Below are 19,273 nucleotides of genomic sequence, written 5' to 3' on the forward strand. Positions count from 1 at the left end.
AAAACGAATGCTGAGACAATCTACTTTTTGAACAAAATCATAGATGGCGTACTTAAGTTTTTCAAAGAGAACAAAGGTGGCGCCACAGTTTTGAAATAAAATACAAAAACTATTTTTTTTTAGATTTTCTCTTAGATAAAATTATCACCACTATTAAAATGATTGTTGAATACATATTGCGTTATTATCTTATTTACAAATTAAACAAATAAGAAAACCATTTTTATTTTTTAAATCGCGCGCCAAACAATTCGCAGATTCTGGGGGTCTGGCGTTGCCACTTAAAATGTAAGATGGTCACCCTGCAACTGCATGCGATAAGTAATCGATTATAGTAGTTGGCCAGGTTATTGGCTTATCGTTGTTAGCGGCGCGCTCACAAGTATATCGTAGAAGGCTTTGAAATGTTTTAATTTACACAGCTAGGCAGAAATGTAAAAATAATTCAGAAAGAAATAGTAAATTCAGTAGAGACGACCAAAATTTTTACAGTATCCATATTTTCAACAACAATAAACATTCCACAAAATGGGTAAATTCAATAAAGAGTTTTTTGTAAAACTTTTGGCCGAATTTTTAGCAAGTCTTTTCGTACAATTTGTGGGCTGCTCTGTTGCCTCATGGTACACCGTATCTTTAGCTTATAGCTTTGGCTGGGGAGGCTCTGTGATTGCCGCAACTCAAGCATTTCGTATAGTGTCTGGTGCCCACATAAATCCCTGCATATCTGTAGCTGCTATGATAATGAAGAACGTTGAAGTTGTCGATGGTTTTCTGTACATACTAATGCAACTTTTGGGATCAGCTTGTGGATTTGGAATTTCGTATGGTTTTGTGCGCTTCGAAAATTCGACGAACTTTTGTGTGACGCAAGTCATTATAAAACCATGGTGGAAATCAATATTTTTAGAGCTCTATACGACTGGAGCTTGGGTATTAGCAATGTGCGCCTCTTGGAATAAAGCCAATGAGACAATGCTGGAGACAATCTCGCTGCGCATTGGAATCGTAGTCACAGCTTGTAACTTAGCTGGAGTAAGATATATTTCAATAATTCTAATTTATTTATTTATTAACATATTTATTTTGCAGGGTGCCTATACCGGAGCAAGCATGAATCCATTCCGGTCCCTTTGGCCTGCAATAGCTGCCTCCTATTGGGGATACATTTATATTTATATCGCCGTGCCACTTGTTACCTCCATCTTATTGTCAGTCGCTTGGCGTTTCCTCTACCTACAAGGTAAAGATGAGAACGCCGAGGCTGCTGGAGGCGAATAACTTCTTATCAATCTTATTATGTTCAATAGCAGATTTTGCTATTAGAGTTAAGTTTTCCATCAGATAATCAGATATTTTTCGTATGTTAGTAATAATAGTCAGAACTGGCGTAAATAAAAAGTGCGAAAATATTGGTATCTATTTGTATTCTTTTATTTAAATCTGCTATCAATAGACTAGATAATCAAAATTTCCATGATGCCACTGTTAATTTAAATGGATTACAATTTTTAATTAGAATTTGAAATTTGTTGATTTATGGTAGGCCATTTTATTAATTTTTCTCGAATAAAAGTTCACAATTGAAAAAATTGCTATCGCCAATAATATTCAATACATTTGCATTAAAACATCGAATAAGTGACAATCGAAATGTCAGAGTTGCCACATTTGAAAAGAAGAACGACTTATCGATAACAATGATTTATGTACGCGCCACCGTCAGTTTAAATTTAAATTAAAGTTCAAATTTCTTCATTTATAGTAGGCTGGTTAAATAATTAAAAAATTGTTATATTCAAGTCAGTCGTTAAATAGAAAAAGTTTAGTCGAGTTCTAGTATTGTTACAAATCGTTTTCACTACAAATTTAAAATATTTTATTTATTTTATATATATTTTATTTCTAAAATTTCATAAAGTACTTTATAAAAAATGGGAAACTTCAAGTTCGACATGGAGTTAGTCAAGAAATTGCTGGCCGAATTTACGGGTACAGCTATGTTAATGACGCTTGGATGTACGATATCGCAATTTACGAAATCGAGCGTTGAAACATCGCTAGGTTGGGGCTTCTCCTATGTGGCAGCGATGCATACATTTGCCTTCCTCAGCGGTGCTCATCTGAATCCCTGGGTCAGTGTCTGTGCCACGATCGTCGGTGTAATGGAATGGCAACTGATGTTGTTCTATTTCCTCTGTCAATTTATTGGTGCATTGGCTGGTTTTGGTTTGGCCTATGCGGCATTTCCAGATAATAGCGGCGACGTCTGTCTCACCATGATTGGTGACCATGTCGATGAATGGAAGGTTATATTCATCGAGCTCTTTCTCTGCGCATTTCTATTGTTCGCATTCTGTGCCATTTGGGATAAGCGTAGCAATGCGGCCTATGATTCCCTTTCCCTACGCATTGGATTTATAGTTGCCGGTCTAACGTTTGCTGGAGTGAGTTTATAACATAGATTGTACTTTCAACTATAACTTTCATTTTGACTATATTTAGCAAGCTTACTCTGGCTGCAGTTTGAATTTTGCTCGATCTCTGGCACCCGCAGTGATCCAATTAAAATTCAACGGTATTTGGACCTATTTGGTGGGTCAATTAATCGCCGCAATTCTTGTTCCTGTTCTCTGGCGTTTCGTGATAGCCCAGGAGGAACCGGAAAAAATGGAATAATCTACTTTTGAAATGCTTTGTAAACTAATTTATTTAAATTATTTAGAGTGTAAATCGCATATAAGTAAGGCGATATCCAGAAAATTGTCAAAGTATTCGTCACAAGTTCGAAAATAAACAATGTTGACAATATATTTATTTAATGTAAATTGGGATCATTTTTTAATATAGTGTAACAATTGTTTCAACATTTCAAATGATAAAATACCCAAATACATAATGACAGCTTTAAATCTATATATACAACATAAATCTTAATATAAATCTTTGTCCGCATTTATTAACTAATCATTGCACAGCCCAAAACCATAAGACCTAGGAGACTGAAATTTTCACACAACATAGCTAAGACAATTTTATCGTGCAATAATACTGCGAAAAGAATTTCGTCAAAAGTTTAAAATAAAACATAGTTTGATTTGATTGTATCGGAATAGTGTAGGCTGGAATGTGGTTTAAATATATTTATTAAAATTATTTAAAGGGTTCAGAAGATTGTCGTTCGAATGTAAACAAGGTTGACAATAGAATCCATCGACTGTGTACTCCTTTGATCCTGATCAGGTTACGGCCGCACGTGGGCGTAATTTTCTCGCAATTAGGATGCGATTACGATAATGTGACCGTTGTCCCACGTTCCCCACCCCGACCCCCCTCATGCTGCGTCTCCTTCTGTGTCTCAGTCGAAAGGGTAATTGAAGAATGACGTGTTGGCTTTTTTTTTTTTTTTTGGTCCAGTCCCTTGCCGTGTTGCCACGTGCCACCAGACGCCTTTGACTTGTCTCGCTTTCGTAGCCAACGGAGAGAGGGAGGATGTGTGTAACAGTAACAGTTTCAATTTGCAACAACGTCTTGGGGTTGTTTCAGCTGACGGATTAAGTTTTGAGGCAAGCAGCTGCTTGGCTTGAAATTTCTACAGAATTTGAATTTTGACAAAGTGCAAAATCCTTAGCACTTTGAAGACTGATTGACTTCTTATCCTTGAATGGATTTGAATAGAAATATTATTTCTATTTCCATTTCATACCCCGGGGGTGGTTCACCCTCTCTCCCCCCATGTTTATGTAGTATAAACAAACGGAAGATAATCAAGATGTAAAACACAATCCGAGTTGCTTTTTCAGCGGCTGAAATTGAAAACCAAACAAACCCGTTGCAGAATCAAAAGGCCAACAACGCACTGGCAAATTACACAGTGTTGCATGCCACACAGTTACAGTAGCAGTTACCCCCACCACATAGAGAGGGGGAAGAGTGGCAGGGGGGAAAAGCGCCAGTGAAAATTGTGTAGCGGATTTTCGCAATTTCACTTTGTACTTTGGGTTTGAGGGAAACTGTTATTAACTTAATGAAGGAGTGCTGTGCACACATTTTACCTGACACGTGATTCGCCTGTCGGAAGTACAAACGCGTCAACACAAAAAGAGTAGTAGGGGGGTGGAATGGGCACAAAGAAATGGATAGGAGTTGCTCAAAGATGAAAAGTACAAGCCAAGATGCTGTTGATTTTGGTAGGCGAAATGAAAAGGTGTTGGTAATCATCGATAAGAGAGAAAGGGAATTTCAAAAGTCAACGGCCAGATCATGAATTCATTGAATTTTGTGTCACTGTGTCAATACACATATTATTCATGTATATTTTTACTTGCATAGATACAATTTTAAGTAGCTATTCAGAAGCTTTGGTTTTTTTTTTCATTTTTCAAATTTAAATTTTCACAAATACTTTTTATGCTTGATTCAATTTTAACATACATCGCTTTCAAACTGTACAGTTTTGTAATTACACCAAGATATTCAAATTGTGCACCGTTTTTATTTAATATTACATATACTTATCATTTTTTTAAAATTATTTAACTAGTTTTATTTCTGTTGAAGTCTTGATGCTTTTTATTTAATTTTTTAATGTCTACTTTTATTAACATTTTATCATTTTGACGTAATATTTTTTTTAATGAAAATTAGGACTGAAAAATTGGTATTGCCATATGTATAAGTCTACATAGACTTTAACAAAAAGCTTTTATTTAAATCGTTATAACATTTTTTACAAATTAATTTCTATTCTTTAAATTTAATTTAATTTAATTTATAAATTTAGTTTATTATTGCTTAACAGTGATGATAATAATAATAATAATTATTTTATCTTAATATTTTTACATTTGTAATTTGTTTTTATTTTATAATTTCAGTTTTTATGTCATTTTTATTTTTTAATAATAATGATAACTTTTAATTTTATTTTTTCTTTATATTTGAAAATTTTTAATTTGTTTTATTTTTTATAATTTCAGTTTTAAATGTAATTTTTATTTTTTAAATATTTTTAGTCTTAGCTTAAGTTTAACTTAAGTCAACTGTTCTAAGTTAATAATTATTAAATAAATAACAAATAAAAATAAATAAATAATAGTTATTAAGTATTTTATTTTTTACTTAAATTTTAAAGAATTTTTAAAACTAATCTGTCAACATTTCAGTTGAATTTGTGTTCTATTTTCTCACTTTATAAACTTTTAGCTAAATTATGCTACTCGTTCACAGTTAGTTGATTGACAGTGTAAATATTTAAATAAGCTTTTAAGCATAAGTTTAATGCTTTTATTTTTGTTTAGCTTATATTTAAGCTATATGGCATAAGCCGTTAACAGTTTAGGGCTTATAGCTATGCGAGTGGATTAACAGTGTGGCAAGTGCCGCTTACAACTGACAACAGTGCAACAAACTGTGGCACATACAAACTTATATACTTATATACATATATTAGCAATTAGTTTGGAGCACATTCAACTCATTAGCTTGCCCCAAGTTGTGTCGCTGTTGCATATTTAACAAGTGTTAACGCAAATCCCTGGGTAGCTGTAATTAAACCAAGAGCTAAATGGCAACATGCCACATATGCTGTTATATACAATGTATCTGTATCTATGTGTGTGTGTGTGTGTGTGAGTGTTTGTGTGTGTGTGAATGCAGCTCATCTCTGCAAAGTGGCAGGTTAAGTAAACAGTTTCATTGTGCGAATTCAATTAAAATTTATTCAAAACGTCAACGGCAGCTTCTTAAATCAGCGGCAGCAACAACAATGCAGCAATGCAACAAAGTATCTCAATCTGTAACACAAGTATGTATCTATGCTTTGTATCTCCCTCTCTCTATGTGACTGTGTGCGTGTCTGTGTGTGTGTGTGTGTGTGTGTATGTTTATGGTCTGCCATTGGCAAAGGGGCGTGTCCTAGGCAGCGACACGCCCACCACGCAACGCGCAATTGCCGCACTTGCGACGAAGCGAGACAACCCTAGATGAGTGTTATGAATATACAATGTATCTGTAGCTATAGCTGTGTATCTGTATCTGTAGCTGTAGCTGGCACTTGTCGGCGCCGTCGCTGACGTCGCTGCTGCCGTTGCTGTTGTAAGTGGTGTAAATGGCAATTTGTCTGGTGCCCCCGCACGGTAGCGATTATCAGAAGCAACGACACAACGACAGACAGACACGTTGACAGACAGCCAACTTCGAGCTAAAGATACATACTGTATCTGTGTCTGTATGTAGATATGTATCTATTCATTCGCATTTCGCGCATTTGTGCCATATCATCGTCGTTGCCCCGTCATCATCATTATGATCAACCATTTTTCCAAAAAGTGTCTTATTTTTTTTTATTTTTTTATTTTTATCTTTTCGGTATTATTTCTTACACTGCAATAAGTACACGTATATACAGATATAGATACATACTTATATATACGTGTATTTTATATTGTATACCTGCTCCATTGGGTTATTTTCAACTTCCGCTGCAGCGTCGTCCATCCGCAGGTATACGCAGACAGAGCGCCCGTCTTCTATCCCCTCCTCCTCTCCCTCTCCCCCTACCTCTTCCCCTACCACTACTCCCTTGTGCCCTTTGCTATGCTATGTTCAGCTATAACTAATAAAATTACTCAGCAACAAATTGTATCTGACGCCACACAAATATTTGGGCAAAAGGTAAGAGGTACAGGTATTTATTTACACATTGTTTGTTGTTGGATTTACATTTCTGCAGGCCAACTAGCTTTAAATTTAAGTGCAGATACATATGTATATATTAATAGACGGAAAATGTTGCTAGGAAAATGAAATTGCATTTCGGGAGTTGGAAAATTATTTTGTAACTTAATTGACCTTATCATAGCTTAACTATAAAGGGGAATTTATAATACACTCGTAGATAAATTGATTATTTTATATTAATATTGAATAATACATAAATAAATGAACAAAAATTAGAGATTTGAAATACTATTTTTATTGTAGATTTAAAAAAAATGAATTTAAAAAGATCAAAGGCCAGAAGGTAAGTCTTTCAGAGTTCCGTGTCCTATATTTTTAATTAATTTAATATATATATAAATAGTGATTTTTATATTTTACAAGGCAAAAAGTGAAAAATGATAAAAAAAAAAAAACTATAGCTTTCCAGCAAGCTATAAATTAGATAAAATATGGTACTATAATTTAGTAGAAGGATAAGGCAACAATATGCAGAACTATGATTTCTATATATACGTTAGATATATAAATAGCATGTCTATCTATTGTTATAGATTTGCCTTGTTTTTATTAAACAAACATGCATATATTTGAGCAAGTCGATATTAACAAAGAAAGCAGTGCAAAACCTTTACAAATTATGCACTGCTTGCAGTGTTTGTCTGTGCGATAGCAAGCAGTGCGCATGCTCATTTGAATTTCAATAGATACGAGCAATAAAATCTCACAAGTTAAAAGGAAGGAAGTCTTTGTTTTTAACTGATGTGATCTGCTCTGATCTGAGAGTTGCAAGCGACCCTTTAACAATGCCTGCCAAAAGTATCCTGTCCAATGGCTGCCATTCAACACAATAACAATGGCTGTGTGACAACAATAAATCATGTTGATCATCATAATAATCATGATAATGATGATGAGAAGATGAAATAACGAGATGAACGACATTTCGCGCTAACGAATTCAATTGAGTTGAATTTTTCATTTAACGTTTATTTAACTTTTTTGTTTTCGTCGACGAACGGTAAAAGCAAACAGAGCCAAAGGCAAAAAACAGCCGCAGGGATGCTCATATGGTAGAGAGAGAGAGGGGCCGACTGAGGGGGAGTGACAGAGAGAGAAAGAGAGAGGGAGAGAGCATTGGGTAAAGAAGCTCATCTGTTCCCAGTCTCAGTTCTCAGCTCATATGTACAAATGCAAGTGTGTGTGTGTTTCATACATATATGATGTACTCCACATATACATGTGTATGTTTATGTGTGCTTGGTCTGATTGTGCCAATGGCCGTTGTATATATGTATGTATGTATGTATGTATGCATCTGGGATTCGTACTCGCCCATAAATTTATGCCTAATGGCGATATTGTTGGTTTCGTTTTTGTGTCTCTCTGCCTGCCTCCCCCTCCCCCTCCCACTCACCTCACCCTCTCCTGTTCGCCCCTGCTCCTCCTCCAGCTGCCGGTTGTTGCACATTGTATGCCGTTGTCGTCATTGTACTTGATTATTAAATGACACATTATGTGATTTTCAACATGTTCGGTAACTGACAAAAGGGACGAGAGCAGAGACTGAGCAAGAATAGGAGGAAGAGAAAGAGGGGAAGTGGCACAGCATCAGTTCACAGTATTCGTATACGTATTCGTAACCACTTCAAATTGAATTCAAAGCAAAACCCAATGGTCACCCCTCCCAGCCTCTCTTTCCCCTCCCACCCTCTCTTCCCATCATCTCCCTATTTCTGTCAGCCAGTTACATGAGCATATGACAGCCATAGAAGGCATTTTGTAATATGTTCATTGAGTACGTGAGCTTCCTGTCTCGTGACTGGTGGAAGGGGGTACGCAACGGATACATCGAAGTTAACACAACTGCACATGGACGTAGTCAAGATATCTGTTAAAAATATCAGGGAATAATACCATACAGTTGTTCCGATTCGGTTTTAATACAAAACATCACTTTTAATTTTATTCCGAAAGGTTTCATTTTTTTTAAAAATCATGTCAAATGGGACAAAATTGTTGACTTGTATATTTGCAAGATCCAAAGTCGGACCACCTTTAAACATACATAACTCTGTCAAAACTAGACCGATCTTCAAGCGGAGTGTCATTTTGTTCATGGTTTGGCCTGTAGATTCATTCTACATTCAAACATTATTAGCTTCGCTCAAAAAATATTTTGCCTCTTTATCTTCATTTCGAGCCTAAGGGTACCCCCTGTGGAATTTTGAAAATTTTAAATTTTAAATCTCAATTATTCACTTTTAATCAACTCCTTATATCAATATTAGCATAACAACACTTTAAAAGTGATTGCCAAACTTTGCCAAAACGAAACAGATTTTCAAAAGAAATGTCATTTTGATGATGATTCGGCCTCTAGATTTATTCTGCATTCAAATGTAATAAAAAAAAAAAAATTCGCTCCACATTTACATATCAAATGCAAAAGGAATTTTAAAATTTAATAACTTTTACATTGGCTGCCTTTACAATTTTAAATACATATATGTATATATACATGTTATATTAAAAGAAAATGGAAATTCAGGAAAGAGCAAAGACTTGACCCCTTTTAAAGACCCTTGGCCAAGCTACGTCACTGGTTGAAAGTTTATTGTAAATGGCGCCGCATGGTCGCGCCTCTTGGGTTGGGCGTCAAACCACTCCCACTTTTCAAGAGTCACAGAGTCCTTCACATGCAGCAACAGCAACGGCTGCTTGCGGCGAAAGAAAGTGTTCAAACAACCCCCGAATAGACGAGCCAAGTTGAATGCCACAAAAGCCGTTATGTGGCAACATTGCCAGTGGTTGAGGTTGAGATGTTGCGGCTGCTGTAACATTCCAGTCCAGATACATTTCTAGCTATTCGTTCTTCCGTTCTTCCGTTCGTTCGTGCTGTTCAAACTTTTCAATACAAATAAATTGAAATTTCGTACACAATGTGCGCTTCTTCTTCTTCTTCTTCTTACATGCCCAATCCAGAGACCATCGGATAGTCCGCATAGTTGCAACTCCAGGCACGCCCATTGTGCTGCATAATGATATTAAAAAAATAAGTTACTGTTGCAACAACAATGTGGCAAATGGCAATGGCAAATTCATGGAGCGAAAAGTCCATTATGTCATTAGGAGGGCACAATTCCCATTCAATTGCTGAAAAGGTGGCAGGAAGCATTGCCAATCAACTTGCCGAGTGTTGAGTTCCATGTTGAGATTCAAATTACAGCTATGCCAAATGTTAGCATAATCCAAAACTCAGTTGGAACCAACACTCTGCATCATATCGTACCAAATACAGTTGATAAGGGTGCATTTAAGGGCCTAGTTCCACTTTGTAGCGCTGTCAAATATATTACAAAAGTCATACAAGTAAATTTTTAATACTAATTATGCATTAAAGTGATGAAAAGGGAGAATTTAGATAATTTACTAAATTTACAAGTTATACTTCATTATAAACAACAGATTTAGGGAAAGTTATTACAGTTTTAAACTTAAACATATTGCATTTCGCTACAGTTCTGATCAAATATTAAGACGTCCAAGCTTATTTTCCGAAAATTTTCAAAAAGATAAAAGTATAATCTACATGTTCTTTGATGCTAAGAAATTTCAAATTGGAAATGGCAACAGTCATTATAAAGTTATGATAGCTTTTTTTTTTGTAATCCAGTTAAATATAGTCTGGCAGCTATTTTATTGAATTTGACATTAATATTTATTCAAGTCAAAATACCTTTCACTATGTTTACTGAGACCCAAACTAGACATTAAGAAAAACTGTAATTTAATTTAAAAAAAATTGATTTAAAGGGATAAAATTCGTTGTAATTAAGATTTCTATATTGAATATGATATTTGTAAATTTTCAAATAATCTAGTGCTCAAATTATAGCCAATATGGTATGTCGCTTATACATATTTCAATTTAGATTTGGAAGAGATAGGATTAACATTCCATTCTCAAATTGTAGTTCAGTTCTCAGAGAATATTCTGATTTACTGACTTGCATAAATACATATTTAGGAGGAATTAGTATTTGCAGCAGTTACAGTTACAAGAATTTTTATCTTTAATCTCGACTCTGATCTCAAGTCTAGACTTAGCCCAAATGAAATTTGTCATGGTGTCAAATGAAATAGAGATGCGAGGACTCGTATTGCAAACTCTAAAGATTTGATTCCTTGCCTTTGGATAACTATTTACCATTTACCATTTAACTGTGGCCAGGTTTCATTGGGCTGTTTTTCATTTCCTCTACTGGTGATTAGTTTGTGGATTTTTCTTATCCGTTTTCTCATTTCTTTTTTTTTCTTTTTACGAACAGCATCGATGTTATCAATTGAAGTGATGCGACTGACGGCTGTGGTGGCTCATTTCCGTATTCGATTTGAACGTCTGGAAATGAGGAAACGAATTGGGTCGGTAAAGGACAAAATATGATGGCACATTAGGGTCCGTTATCGGGGACGGACAGTGGCTGGTGAAAGTTATGTCCAACGGCTTGTAGCAGCAATTGCAATGAAATGCGTTTAATTTCATTGCGAGTCTTAATGTTAATTACAATATTATGACAGTTTTGTGGGTCGAGATGAATAATTATCACCTCATAAATTGTGACAAACCGCAAGGCGTTTTTCTTCTTCTTCATTTTTGCTTTATACCACACGTTCCTGTCAAGCTATCTGTCTCCCTTGCTCTGTTGACTACAGTTGTTGGTGCTGTTGTTGTTGGTCCGGCAATGATTAATCGCCCAAGTTATTCGAGTCGAGTCGGGCCAAGTCAGTCGACAAATGCAATCAACGTCTGCTACCAACAAAACGTAAATGTTGTGAAAAGCAAATCTAATTACACAAATGCTCGCCGACTATTTGAAAATGGGCAATTTCTCAAGATAGTTATCTAATTAATAGGCCAGTTCAGGCCCATTCACATTCACAAGCCCACATACACATTCCCTACGTCCACGTCAACACCCATGCCCAGTTTCAGGCTTAATGAGTTGTGCTAAGAACAATGGACTGCGCATGTATATAATATCCCCACTCTTCTTGCCAGCTTCTCCTTCTCCTCCTATTCTGCTCCTTCCACCACCAACAAGTCAGCTCAAGCTGCCCCTTGCCAAAACATTGCTCCGAATAGGCGTTACAACAATTTATATAGAACGTCAAAAGAAGAGCCGCAAAGTAGTCGCTTTCGCTGTGTTGAACTAGCAAATACCCTGCTCATAATTAACATTCATTAACTAAGACAATTTATTGTAATTCATCACATAATGTAACAGTCAACGCTTATTAGTGATGATCAAATCCTGTCAACTTGTTATCGATTCTTATCGCACTTTAATTGCAGACCGCCACAAAATAGTTCAAATAGTAGCAGTGGTAACGTTAGTTAACTAAACTTAATGCCTATTTATTTTGCAGTGATCAAACATTTATTTTATAACTTTCCTGCTTCTTGTATACCCGCTTTTAGAATTTACAGCTGCAGAGTATTAAAAAAGCAGGCGCAAAAAAACTTAAAGTGGCTGCGATGCGTTCAATTACCCAGGCAGTTCCTCCTTTCCCCTCCCAACAAAGCTGTTAAAACAAAAGGCTGATTGAGTGACAATTGAGTGCGAGCGAGATGGCTAGCTAGTTTTTCTGTACATATGCTAGTGTGAGTGTGTGCGCACAACAAATTAAGCTCATTGCGCATTTGACGTTTCTCTTTTGTGCGTCAAGCTGCGAGAGCGACAGATCAGACAGACGTCGCTCATTAATTGACACTCGCTACCAAGTAAGAAGAAAAGGGAGAAGACGAGGCTCTATCTATAATTGTTGCTCTCTTTTGTGGTTGTTATTATTGTTGTTGTTTTATGATGAGCGAAAGCTTGCCGCTTGCTGTAATTACATGAAATATGCCGTATATAATCAGGGCTTTTAGCACCGATACTGATTAAGCGATTTACTTATAGACTGATTCTGATTACGGCAGATGTGTAAAGCAATCGCCTGGGTAATTAACCAGTAAGCGCTTGTTATGCAAAACCGATTTGTTGTAGAGCTGTCATTAGTTAACCGTGGGATAGTTGCGCCTGGGAAAACTGCTAACTGGTAACCTTAGCCAAAAACCCAAAGAGAATGCCCTAGGGCACAACTAAAATAAAATAAGAAGAAAAAAATACTACTCGTAACAACAACAGTCGAGAAGCGAACGCATAATTGATATTTTATTGGCAACAGTATCGTTGGCCCGACCGCAACCAGATAATTTTGACCAAAAATGGCAAATTCGATATTGTTGCAGTTGGCAGTGTCCACCCGTGTGATTGGTGTTAATGACTTAATTAAAGCTGCAAGTGGCAAGAGGCAACTTCGCTCTACCTGTCTACCTGCTACAGCTTCAGCTTCTGCTTCTGCTTCAGTTGCATGCCCCACGCTCCAAGTTCCACACTCCTTGCACCAGTAGTCGACAATTTCACACTTTTTGCGTGGCAAGACAGACAAAAACAAGAAAGTAAGGCTATTTTCTGCACGTCGAAGACTTAATACTCTTGTAGAGATCTGTAATCAATTTTTGATTGGTATTTTCGAAAGACATAGTATTCCGATTTAAGCCATATATCATCAGAATGTATATATCAACAAATTCTCGATTTGAGAGATTGATAGAGATATTTTTAAAAATTTAAACTTGTTTCTTACTTAAGGTTGATTTTTGACAGATCGTATCTATGACAGCTATATGATATTGTGGTCCAGTTTTAATCAAATTTGTTTAGGATTTATAAGATTACATAAAATCAGTGATCTTTTTTTTGCTTAAAAACATGCGTTACACATTTCGTGACAAAGTTATTATACCCTGCGCAGTTGCACGAAAGGAGAAGAATATAATAAAGCAACCAGGCAAAATGGACAACGAGAGGCTCAGGCAAACAGACGCACACACACACACACACAGTCGCACATACACTGATAGAAAAAATGTTCTATAATTAAGATTTTGGTCTCGAAACTAAGAATTTTGATCTAAAAAATGAGTCGAAAACGTACAATTCTTAGATTTAGAAAACACATCTTCGTTTTAAGAACATTTCAAATAAGACCAAGTTCTTGTTCTTAAAATTTTAGTCAAGAATAAATAGATAAGTAGATACATAGATAAGGTTTTAAAATTAATAATATTTTTTTTTTTATTAAAATAAACATTTTAATCTGGTTTTTTTCTCTTGTAACGAGTGGGATTCGATCCAGTGCCTTTTACCTTCCTAGCAATTTAAGAACTTAGATTTTTTAGATTTTTAATCTTAGTATTATTAAAATGCTCTTACTTTAAGAATAAATTATTTAAGATGATTGTTCTTGATTGTAGAAGTTGGTCTTGTTTTTCAGTGTATACAATCGCATTCTAATCTTGTCGAGAGCAGAGCAGAGAAGATTTCACGCATGTTTCGCACCGCATATCGCTTGCCAGTTCCCACTTCTCAGCTCCCACTTCTCGGTTCTCAGTTCCAAGCAATCGTTAGTGGTGCTGCTGAGTGTGCAGCTGATTAATATGCGCAGTGGTGCACAGTAGCCAAAAGGCCAGCCAAATGTTCGCCTCTTGACGGCTCTGGTCGCGCAGCTGACACTGAGCCTTTGACATTTCCATTAGGCCGAAAACTAAACTTGACCAAAAATTGCGACTCTGTTCTTTGCCGTCGCCCAAAACACGCTCATCAAGCGCATTCGTTGTTCAACTTCAGCTTCAGCTACAGCTCCAACTTCAACTCGACTCCTGCTGCTGTCCTCATTCTCCATGGGCATAATTATTAAATGCAGCTCAATACATTTGCCGTGCATTGCTCAGATTGTTGGACAACCTAATGCCCAAAGGCATTCCTTTGGAGCCTTATGACTATGGAATGCAGCCCAATCGCACCAACAGAGCACAAACAACACAAATATGTGACTGCTGACCAGGCTTCAACTTCAACTTCAACTCTGTTCCTGTCTCCCTCCTCCTCTCCCTCTCCCTCTTCCTCTCTGTCTCCCAATCTCCGACTGCTTCTCTAAACGCCGGCGCAGTCTGTCGGCCCCAGAAAGAACGATGTAAATTAATCGAATGCCTTGGCACAGCGCCGATCTTTCATCATCATCGAAGCAATTGGTGATCGTGTCCCGCTTTTGCTTCTGTTTCCCATCCCCATTCCCATTTCCTCGGCGCGCCTTATGAAGCTATTCTGATCTTATACCCAATAACAAAGAACTCACAAAGGGTTTGTCAAATTGTAATTTTAATAGAGGGTAAAAAAGATCTAGTATTCTTTAGCTATCAATACATTCAATAGTTTTTTTAGCTTTATATTCTGCAAATTTCAGATCAATTTTATAAAAAGCACAAAAGCTATTCATTAGTTAATATTCGTAACAAAAAAACTATTTTTTATTAAATTTTATCCTCCGAAAATTTCATTTGCTTATATTGTGAAAATTTAATTTCTTTCTCATATACTTATAAAAATTTCAAATCAATCCTATTAGAAACATAAAAGTTATTTGAGAGTTAAGATTAGTATAAAAAGATATTTCCCTATCATCATAACATTTTGAAAATTGAATGATAAATATAGAAGGTATTCAAGAGTTAAAATCAGTTCTTAAAATGATTAGCTTTTATTTGAAGTGTATATTCTGAAAATTGCCAAATAAGGCTATAGAAGTGTAAAATTACTTTTTTTTCAGACTGTCCACAGGGTATTGGGTTAGTCGATAGTCCTAAAACACCCATTCTACCTGGATATACAAGTATTTTCAATCAGTGCGCCTGGCGTGTCCAGTTTTTGATATTTGACGATTTATTAAATTGCGTATAAATTAAAATATTAAATATTTTGCAACGACAAAACTTTTAATTACCAGCCTTTGCTTGCGTTGGCATTTTCGTTAATATTTCTCTTATACTAGTATATGTACATTGTACAGTTCTTAAAGGGCTAACGAACTTTAATACTTAAAACGAGCCAAGCACAAAGGTCTTGAGGCTCAAAGAAAAACGATTTGTCTAACGTTTAAATTGAATTTTGATCCCTTTTGTCATCAACCAAATCCACAATAAAATATATTTACGTCAAGTTTCGTTTTTATAGTATTATAAATTGAAATTCAAGTGGTCTACTTGGAGTGTGTGTGTGGGTGTGGGTGTGTGTTTGTCTGTCCGGGGTGTTGACATGTTGAGTCCGAGCTTCCCTCGAACATATAAATATTCAGGTACATGAAATCAGATTAAATTATCTTAAACAAATTGAGTCTCAAAGGCAACAATAACTTTGGCTGGCAGTTGGAGGGTTGGGAAAAAACCTCATAAATAGAATTATCCGTCGTTTCTCTGTAGTCTGTTCTCTCTGTGGCATATGTAGAGGTCCTTGCCACATTGTGTGCCCCCAAAATGTACTTTCTAGCCGCAGGCGAAATACGAAAAAGCAACCAAAATTATTCTTTCAGTTTTCAGTTTATTAAAACGGTTCGCTAGCTCGTTGTGCTTTTGGCCCTTTTTTGCGGTTAGTTCTGCGCCACACTGCACCACATGGTGGCACCACCGAGCTGGCAGAGAGCGTTGGCTTTTAAAGCTCAACCAAGCGCGCTTGAAAACCACTTTTAATTGCCTTTTAATTGTTTTTGCAAAATGAAATTTCACACAACATAACGGATTTTCGGCACATTTGGCCTAATTACATTTCAGTCTTTTGTGACTGACTCACCTCTCCGCCCTCTCTGTGGAGTGGGCGGGACTGTTTGCGTTGGGCACGCGAGGGCACATTTTGTCATTTAATGGACCACTGGGCGCATGATTTCATTGAGCCAGTGACACAGTTTGACAGCCTCATATTTTTGGGCTTTTAGTATCTGTATCTGTAACCAGTTACCAGTTGCCTGTATCTGCATCTGCAGTTGGATACTTTGATTAGCGCCCCCAGCGAATTAGCTACAATATCATTAGCATGGAGAGTGAAGAAGAACGAGAGATGAGAGACGAGAGATGATTACTGGTTCGTTAGGCAATTTGAATGAAATTGAAATTGCTTTTTGCTTTTTAACTGAATCAAGGGAGCTTCACTTAACTTGCTTATGATATTTGCGGATAACTTGAACTGACAGTTTGCTGTTCGTATATATTATTCCATTTTTTGTTTAATCAATATATTAAAATTAATATAAATCAGTTCAAGGAAGTTCTATTTGATAAGATACAATTTTCGAAATTCCTCGATTTTATTAATATTATTTAGTACATATTAAGTATTTATGTATTGACCTATACATTTCATATTTTTTATGAAAATGGGATTTAAGTAGACATATATAAATAAACAAATTAAATACGAAAAACTGATTGAAATTTACATTACACTCTAATAAGCAAATTAAATATTTTGTATACAAGAAATATTGTAAATATTGAAATATGTTTAGGAAATTTGGCTTTAAATGTGTTTAATATAATAATTTTAACTATTCCATTCCATTAATAACTAAATTATAGAAAAACATATACAATTTAAAAATAATATTAAATAAATTGAAACTAAATATAAAAATAAAGTTTTGGCTTAGTTTATTGAAAGTAAAATGGGTACTTCTTAAATCAAACTTTACCAAGAAAAACTAGAAAAAATTTAGTTTAATATAAGTGGTATTTTAGATTTTAAAGAAACAGACACGTAGTAAATATAATCTTAAATTAAAGAGCACTTTACAAGGAAAAGCTTGCATTTCATGAAAGATACAAATAACTTAAAAAATTTAATAAATAAAAATATTTCAATTTCACATCATCTATAAATTGTGATGTGCATCCCTTACAAATGATCTATGATACGAAATAAAACATTTATTAATGCCACGGTAAACGCGGTGGCGCATAATGGATGATAGATACCATAATGATTGATATGTATATATATATATATGTGTATATAACGTGTGGATGAAGGCTGTGGGAGCTGTCGCAATGCGTGCGCTATCTAAGCTTGTATCTTTGAGCAACATGAATGTATCTACAAGCTGTTGTTGGTGCTGTTGTTGGTGCGACACAATCGCAATCAGTAGCCAGAGTTGCCACGAAGCCTCTCTCGTAATGCAATTATCCTAAATGCTCAACCAACTACTCAAAAAGTCATCGTTCAGATTTAACAAGAGCCAAGCAGCGGCAGCGGCAACTGCCAGCTGCATCGACACCCGGTTTCAGATACAAAGCGTCGGGGCGAGATACAAGATACAAGATACGGATACGGCAATGGCTCTGACTCTGACTCTGGTCTATATGGTTATATGGCTATGGCGTCGTATCGTGTCGTGTCGTGTCAATGGCGAATACATATGTATAGCAACAGCAGAAAGAGCTGGGAGAGAGAGGAAGGGTGGGGTGGGGTGGGGTGGGTTGAGGCGACACAGACTGAATCTGAGGCAGAGCCAGAGACTGAGGCATGTGGCACGCCTCTGCATGGCGGCAATTTGAAAACTCATTTACTTGTGGCATGTAAACAACTAATCTGTTAACACTCCGACAAAGCGCGAACATTACATCCTCCCCTCTGCCACCCCCTACCCCATCCCAGCACACTGCTGCCCCCTTCCACTGCTTAGACTGACGTTGACTGTGATGAAGCAGCAAACCGCGCTGGTAAATATTTCCCTTATTTGATGGCATAATCAAAAGTTCTTTTTTTTTTCTATTTCTCTTTTTATACATTTCTCTTTTGCCAAAATGAAACCTGAATTTGTTGTACTACGTATTTTGTATTCTGTTTCGGATTCAGGGGGGGTTACCTTCGACTAGGTTGCATTGCCTTGGCTTGGATTGGGTTTGGGTTGGGTTCGAGTTCGGTTTGGGTTTGGGTTTCTCGGCGGTGCCGTTAGAGAAGGCGCAGTCACGACCGACCCGGCCACATCACGTCAAACATTTTCGCTACACTTACACAATATGTGGCAGCTACCGTGGTTCAAAGGATTATGAAACCCTATTAACGTTTATAAAAGTTTAATATTACTAATAGACAAGTAAACTTTTAAGAGTTTATTACTTTTAAATGAATCATTCAGCTCTACTACTAACTAACTACAACTAACTCGTTGAAGAATAAAAAAAATGCATACTAAATTTTAAGAAAAATGACTTGCAATACATAAATATAGTTTTTGTATATTCATAAATTAAAAAAATAGTTGATCTTAAAGTAAAACCAGTTAAAATTTGACTTTAATGAATAACGATTGCAATCATTTAATAATCATTTAATATATACCTTAGCAGATCTATCAATTAGGTATAACAATATTTACAATATAATTCTCGTAATAATTATTTTTTTTTTTTCCAAAATAAATAATATGTTTACAATTAAAAAAATTCAAATTTCCTGTCGTCAAAGCTTTAACTTTTAGATCATTACAAAATTATTTTAAGAAAGCCTCCATAAGTATATTATATATATATTTATATATATTTAGTAGATATATATATATATATTTAGTAGATATTTAGTCCAATATCACAGAACATAATTAATTTTCTAGTTTGAGA

The 19,273-nt window shown here is 35.8% G+C and overlaps 2 protein-coding genes across 2 annotated transcripts; both read left to right on the forward strand.

Moving 5' to 3' along the window:
- Positions 1 to 477: 477 nt before the first annotated feature.
- Positions 478 to 1,419, forward strand: LOC117783646 (aquaporin-2-like). Its single transcript, XM_034621155.1, has 2 exons — positions 478 to 1,035; positions 1,093 to 1,419. The coding sequence occupies exons 1-2, from the start codon at positions 529 to 531 to the stop codon at positions 1,279 to 1,281; spliced, it is 696 nt and encodes a 231-aa protein (XP_034477046.1). The 5' UTR covers positions 478 to 528; the 3' UTR covers positions 1,282 to 1,419.
- A 500-nt stretch (positions 1,420 to 1,919) lies between these two features.
- Positions 1,920 to 2,813, forward strand: LOC117783887 (aquaporin-2-like). The gene is made up of 2 exons (XM_034621452.1): positions 1,920 to 2,447; positions 2,506 to 2,813. The coding sequence occupies exons 1-2, from the start codon at positions 1,935 to 1,937 to the stop codon at positions 2,677 to 2,679; spliced, it is 687 nt and encodes a 228-aa protein (XP_034477343.1). The 5' UTR covers positions 1,920 to 1,934; the 3' UTR covers positions 2,680 to 2,813.
- The last annotated feature ends 16,460 nt before the right edge of the window (positions 2,814 to 19,273 follow it).

This window comes from Drosophila innubila (assembly GCF_004354385.1).
Source record: "Drosophila innubila isolate TH190305 chromosome 2R unlocalized genomic scaffold, UK_Dinn_1.0 1_C_2R, whole genome shotgun sequence".
NCBI classification, from domain to species: Eukaryota; Metazoa; Arthropoda; class Insecta; order Diptera; family Drosophilidae; genus Drosophila; species Drosophila innubila.